The sequence below is a fragment of the Benincasa hispida genome, chromosome 9 (genome assembly GCF_027475165.1).
Source record: "Benincasa hispida cultivar pf3 chromosome 9, pf3_genome.v1.1, whole genome shotgun sequence".
NCBI classification, from domain to species: domain Eukaryota; kingdom Viridiplantae; phylum Streptophyta; class Magnoliopsida; order Cucurbitales; family Cucurbitaceae; genus Benincasa; species Benincasa hispida.
In genome coordinates, this window is record NC_143486.1 from 43,748,194 (window position 1) to 43,755,111 (window position 6,918).

General features: G+C 33.9%; 1 protein-coding gene across 5 annotated transcripts; it reads left to right on the forward strand.

Moving 5' to 3' along the window:
• The first annotated feature begins 3,789 nt into the window (after nucleotides 1–3,789).
• LOC120086738 (F-box protein CPR1-like) lies at nucleotides 3,790–6,488 on the forward strand. Of its 5 annotated transcripts, none has more exons than XM_039043525.2 (2): nucleotides 3,790–4,021; nucleotides 5,044–6,488. In XM_039043525.2, the coding sequence occupies exon 2, from the start codon at nucleotides 5,075–5,077 to the stop codon at nucleotides 6,314–6,316; it is 1,242 nt and encodes a 413-aa protein (XP_038899453.1). In that variant the 5' UTR covers nucleotides 3,790–4,021; nucleotides 5,044–5,074; the 3' UTR covers nucleotides 6,317–6,488. The 5 variants fall into 5 exon arrangements, with proteins under 5 accessions (XP_038899453.1, XP_038899451.1, XP_038899452.1 ...); XM_039043523.2 differs by having other exon boundaries at nucleotides 3,809–4,021; nucleotides 4,979–6,488; XM_039043524.2 differs by having other exon boundaries at nucleotides 3,844–4,021; nucleotides 4,942–6,488.
• Nucleotides 6,489–6,918: the final 430 nt, after the last annotated feature.

Consider the following 6,918-nt stretch of genomic DNA (forward strand, 5'->3'; position numbering starts at 1 on the left):
AGATCAAACACGTATCTATACTGGCTGACTACATGTGTGGTTGTCTTAGTCACACAAAATTTGTGGCTGTCTTAGTCACACAAAATTTGTCTCTACACCTAAATTTTTAAATTGATAATTTAAAATTTAAATTAACTAGACCAGTGATATAAAAATTAAATTGAATTAAAACAACATACCGAGAACCGTAGGCTCATCCAACTAACTGAGCGTCATTAACATGTTGTAGTTGTGGAGCCATTGTTGGAAATCGCTCCCAAGCCCATAGTTGCAAAAGTATGAGAGGCCCAACTATCTCTCGAACCTCAAGTCTTGTTGCTTTGCATAGTTGTCTATACAACCATGCCAAGCATGCTCCACCCCATGAATACCGCCCTGCATCATGGAGGTTAGCTAACAGTGGCAGGAACATCAAGTGAACAAAATGACTTGATTTATCTGAAAATAGACTTCCACCCATCATTTGTAGTATATATGCTCACGCATATCTTATGATGGTTTCCTCGTCTACATCATCTGTGAGCTCACGAAATTGTATTCCTAACCATATTAAACTTAACCTCGATCCTTTAATCTTGTCGGCAGGTGGGGTCGCACCAAGGTACAGTTGACAAACTTCTAACCAGTCATCGTACATCACTCCGGTGACGGCTCACCGTCAACAGGTAACCCCAACAACACTTATATGTCTTGTAGAGTGATAGTGCACTCTCCAACAGACATATGAAATATATGCATCTCGGCCTCCATCTCTCGACCAAGGTTGTGATCAGATACCAGTCCAACTGAATAAATCATAATCTGGCAACCCCATAGAATCTAGATGTGTGCAGTAGCGGTAGTATTCAAGGGTGAAGCGAGATAGTACGCTGGAGAGCTGCCTCTCGATGCCTGCAAGATGTTTCTCTAGTAGTACGATCTCGCCATACAACAGATGATCGATGAATGGACTGGCCGTACAAAACATCGGGATCAACAGGTCTTGGGTTTAAAGCCATGATCTGAAAAAAAAAAATATTTATTTCTCAATTAAAAAATATTTGTTTCTCAATTAGAAGAATAATGTACAACTTAATTAGAAGAATAATGTACAACTTAATTAAAAGAATAATGTACAAGTTAATTAGAAGAATAATGTACAACTTAATTAAAAGAATAATGTACAAGTTAATTAGAAGAATAATGTACAACTTAATTAAAAGAATAATGTACAAGTTAATTAGAAGAATAATGTACAACTTAATTAAAAGAATAATGTACAACTTAATTAAAAGAATAATGTATAAGTTAATTAATGAAGAATAATGTACAACTTAATTAAAAGAATAATGTACAACTTAATTAAAAGAATAATGTACAACTTTATAATAAAAAAAATTGAATATACAATAAATTTATTTACTTTCCATAGAAATATATATATATATACATGACCAATGAGAAAAAAAGCTAGTAATCATTAATGAAAAAATAACAACAATAACAGAATTTTGAATTGTAAGAGAGAGCGAGATTGAGAGCGAGATTGTAAGATAGAGCGAGATTGTAAGATAGAGCGAGATTGAGAGAGCAAGATTGAGAGCGAGATTGTAAGAGAGAGCGAGATTGAGAGAGCAAGATTGAGAGCAAGATTGTAAGAGAGAGCGAGATTGCGAGCGAGATTGTAAGAGAGAGCGAGATGTTCAAAGAGAGCGAGATTGTGAGAGAGTGTGAGATTGTAGGAGAGAGCGAGACGCATACATTCCATAGACGTTGGAGATTGTCCCATTCTACAATCTCGCTCTCTCCTACAATCTCGCTTTCAATCTCGCTCTCTCCTACAATCTCGCTCTCAATCTCGCTCTCTCTTACAATCTGCTTCACCCACACATTTTCCTTGTCGATGGTTGAAGTTTCGACTTATGTACAACTATCGAGATTTCCTTTTCCTTGTCGAGGGTTGAAGTTTTGACTTATGTATGTCGAAACTTCAACTCTCGACAACCCTAATTTATGTATTGTTTCTAAGTTTTTTTTTTTTTTGTTTGTCGAGTTCTCAACGTTCGACCTCTACATTAGTCGAATCCTCAACTCTCGACTTTTAGCTCAAACTCCCAAAACAACAATATTTCTCTAATAAGTTTCAAAACAACAATATTTCTCTAATAAGTTTTGAAAACAACAATATTAATATTAAAGGTCTGGGTGTACCTCTAAAACTTGGGGAAAAAAAGACACGATTGGTCAAAACCTAAATCAAAGATAAAAATCTAAAAGAAACACAAAGATCTTCTATAATCGGAAAAAAAAACAGATAAAAGATAAAAAAGGAATCAAACAAAAAAAATACAATGTATGTCGAAGATGAAAAATTGGCATATAAATAAAAATGCAAAAATTGCTTACATGATGATCTAAAGAGAGAAGAAAAATGGTGACCGAGAGAGAAGAAATATTTAAAATTTGAAAATGCATATATGAGAGAAAATTAAAAATTAATTGCGATATTAATGATATACCAAAACTGATGTATATTGGTGTGTACACATATTTCAAGCCACACATTATGTTATTTAAAATAATAATTAAAAAAAGAATAACTTGGAAGTAAACCCACGTTAAAATAAAATAAAATAATTTTCTCTCTCTTAATCTCTCTCTCTTAGAAATTTTCTTAATTTCATTTGCTGGAGATAAAATAGGAGAAAAATAAGTAGAGAGCCACCAGAAAAATTAGGAATAAGGGGCCTGAAGAAAAGGTTAAATTTGAAATGCACAAAAAACTAAATATAGAATTTGATTATTCTGCTATATTTACAAAATCAAAAAGTTCAAAGTCATGTTTACAATTTTTCTAATTTATTTTGTCATCTATTGAAATTTTCTTTTTATAATTAAGTGTAATTTGCCACTTACAAATGAAAAAAATAATGTCCACAAAAAGTCTATGTATATATATATATAAAATAAAAGTACATAATAATGAATAACACTCAATACATCATAAATTATTTCCAACAACTTAATCAAACAAAATTTAGATCATAAAAAGTAGACTCCAAATTTGAAACTTATGAATCTCAAACTAACTGTTGGAGAATTGTGTACTTAGTTTGGGCTATAAGAAAGATAACAAACTAAGCTAAATGCAAATAAAATTAAAATTAATTATCGGAGGAATTTTACAATTAATAAGAAAACAAACTATAGTTAGATTTGAATGAAGCTAAATACAAATAAAATTAAAAATAAACATACTACAACATGCCTTCATAGGTCCAGACTGAATTAGATCAAAACACCAGACTAAATGGAGGGATGTGATCTAAAAAATATGTAAAAACTACATCAATGTAACAACTAATGTATTATATAGAAAAGAATATTTTCTAACACAGTTTTTCTTTTAATAACCACCTTTATATTAATGTAAAAAATGAAAGTCAAACGCAGGAAATAATAAAGTTATGAAAGGATAGCACGATCTTTCTTTTAGTAACTACTCTTCTATATATAAATATTGATTTAACATAGAGAAAATACTATTGTTTATGTCAGATCGAGTATGCTCGTGTGCTAGAAATCATGAAGTTTATAGTTCAAATCTCCCTACTCTCAATTGTATTAAAAAAAATACTATTATTTATATGACCAATAACCTTTCAATATATTTGGTGATTGTCATAGTTTGGTTGTCGGAATTGGTCGTCAAAGTATCGTAGCAATAATTATTGGAGAGAATAGGAGTTTGCATCAAACACAAACAATTTTAACCTATGCTAAAATAGTGTGACTCAAACACTAACTGTTACAAATTTTGGACTCGGCCTCCTTTTTCCAAAACGGAAATAGAAACTTGGCGAAATAATCGGTCGCTGCAAGTCAATTCCTAAATATTACAATATTCATTCGCGTGATGACATCTATGACGAACCAGTCTCCCAATAAAAGTATCTGCCCACCACGAACTGATCTTCTCACTCGATCGTTATCATCAGGGCCTCTTCCCGACGGCTTTCTTCTTCTATTCCTCGATTTTCAGGTGAATATACTCTCATTTCTCTTACTGGGTAGTTGTTGTTTTTCGTTTTTCTCGATCATTGACTCGTTGTTTTGATTTTCGCCGTCTGACTGTGGAATTTCTTCTACTTTTTGAATTTTCTTTCCGATTCTTTCTTTTCTCTGGTGTGGATGTGTGTGATCGCGCTGAATTTTGGTATTAATTGTTTCTCCTGTGTTTCAATTCCCTGCCCTCGTGTTGCCCTCGTGTTGTTCTTCAGTAAATGTTTTGTGATGGTTCGGAATTTTACTGTAATTTGTAGTGGCTTTGATTTTCTCTTTGTTGTTTAGAACTGTGGACTGGAAAGGAGTAAATCAAGGCTCAATGTGTAACTTTCCTGTTCAGTGATAGTTAAATCACCACCATACTCAAATGGACAGATTATGCCGTATTTGATTTTTAGCATAAGACTCAACATGTGACTATTAATACTAATTAATGAAAAAGAATGACATTAGAGTGGTTCGCTTGGACCCTAATTTGATACCGTTATGAACTCAAAAGCTTATATGGATAGGTTATGGTATATTTAATCTTTAGCACAATACTCAGCATGTGACTATTGATACTAATTAAGGAAAAAGAATGACATTTAAGTGGTTTGGACCTAGGACCCTACTTTGATACTGTTATGAACTCAAAAACTTATACTGTTAGGTCATGGTATATTTAATCTATAACATTAGACACAGTGTGTGACTATTGATACTAATTAATGAAAAAGATTGACATTAAAGTGGTTCGAACCTCGGATCTTACTTTGATATCGTTATGAACTCAAAAGCTTATATTGATAGGTTATGGTATATTTAATATTTTGTAGCTGTGCTCATGTTTTGAATTTCTTGTTCTTATAGAAACATGGTGTATGAATTGTACAGATAGAAAAGTTTGTTTTGCAGACTAGGGACTAATGGTAGTCAAATCCATAATTGTCAGTTTTTAGTTTATGTTGTTGAGAAGAAGAGAACTCAAAAGGCAGTTCATCTTTCCATGGTTCTCAGGCCACATTTGTCTGGTGTGCAAGCATCAAGTATGATGGAGGAGTCAACTTGTAAAAGAATTGCAAGTATGTCAAGATCAGCTAAAGAAAGTGAATTAGTTAGGAATGTAGAAGAGAAAAGGAAGCAGCAAGAGTCTCTTGTTCCCTATGTTCATGAAGATTGTGTTTCAAATATTCTCATTAGACTCCCACTTGACTCACTTCATAGGTCAATGTTTGTTTGTAAGCACTGGTTTAATATCATTTGCAGCCCCACATTTGTTGAGACCCATCTTCATCGTTCCGAATCGGTTTTGATCTTCACTACACCAACTCGTTATGATGAAACTTACCCCCATTTTACTCCATCACCCCCACATTCTGGAAAATCAAACACCCTCTCAATTGAAGCAAAGTATATGCAGTCTACTGAATCTCTCTCTCTATTCCATAACTTGGATCCCACCTCAAAGATGTTCATTCAGTTTTTGGAATTTCAAGATGGAATTAGCAATCTAGGAGAGTACAGTTTAAGTTGCTTTGGACAGATTCGAGCGACCTGCAGTGGTTTGATATTGCTTGATAACAAATTGAAGAGAGGGGGACTAATAGTTGTTAATCCAGTGACCCGGAAGCTGACTGCTCTTCCTCCAGGAACTTTGAATTCATCACATAACGAATCTTATGGATTTGCATACGACAATGTATCAGGCCGATACAAAGTCGTTCACTTGTTTCGCGATGCATTGATGTATATTAGTTGCGAGATATTTATTCTTGGGACTGAAAAGTGGAGAGCTGTTGATGGACCTTCTTTTGGTCTCTTTGGTTGGCTTGGATATAGACCTGTTGAAGCCATAGGAGCTCTCCACTGGATCCCACAAGTTAATCACAGCGATTGCATCGTATCATTGGAAATCGAGAATGAGAAGTTTCGAACGATACCACTTCCAAACAGTTGCAATATATATGATGGAATTGTTGAAATTGGCTCTTCTCTAAGCTATGTCACTCATCAGGAAACCCACACAGACATTTGGATCTTGAAGGGCTTGTCTGGGGAAGTATGGATAAAGCAACATAGCATCAACATAGGTTGCAGAATGGATATGGTTCCCCTTTTAAGTTTAAGAATAAGAGGAGACCTCATTTTCAAATCAAAAGATGGTTTGTTTTACATCTACGACTTTGAATTGCGATCGATTACTAAAGTTAAGGATCAAAAACGACTCCGCATGTCATCGGATTGGCTCTTCCCCCATGTCAACAGCATGGTCTCTTGGAATATGAGTTAGAAATCTCAGGTCCGTTTGTATTGAAGATGCATCTTGGGAAATATTGTCACTTACCATATTATCTGATTAAGCATGTCACCGTTTTACTTATTCATGTATATGTATTGCCTCAACATTTTAGGTTCTGTATATGAGATTATGAGCTGAGTTTAAAGACTATTTTTTCTAATCACCAGTTTGTTTGTCCTTTTTTTTATTTTTTTCTTTCATTCTGTATTAACAATTCTTTGGCCTAAAATATGAGCAGAGACAAGGTGTACTATAATTAACTCTTAAAGATAAGTTAAGCGACTTAGTGTTTTAAAAAGTCCTCTCGGATGCGTGCCTAGGCTCAAGACACAGGTCTAGCATCTTACCTTGAAAAGACGAGACTCACAAAGGTAACGCATGCCTTAGGTGCGTGCCTTTTGGGAAGCCCCAAGGTTCAAGTTGGGTCTTTTCCATTATTTTTCAAAAGTAGTAACAATTAAGGTTTTTCCTTCTTTGTTAACTAAAAAAAATCGAATTTATTAATCCTAAATGCAAACTTCTTGTGTTTAGGAGTCCTTTTTTATTGTTTCACTTCAACTATACTTTCTCTTCTTTATGTAGTACTTTTATAT

Coding starts and splice junctions, on each gene's coding strand:
- LOC120086738 (XM_039043523.2), top strand. CDS start 3,896: ATGACATCTATGACGAACCAGTCTCCCAATAAAAGTATCTGCCCACCA. Junction 4,022..4,978: donor TTCTATTCCTCGATTTTCAG/GTGAATATACTC, acceptor CATAATTGTCAG/TTTTTAGTTTATGTTGTTGA.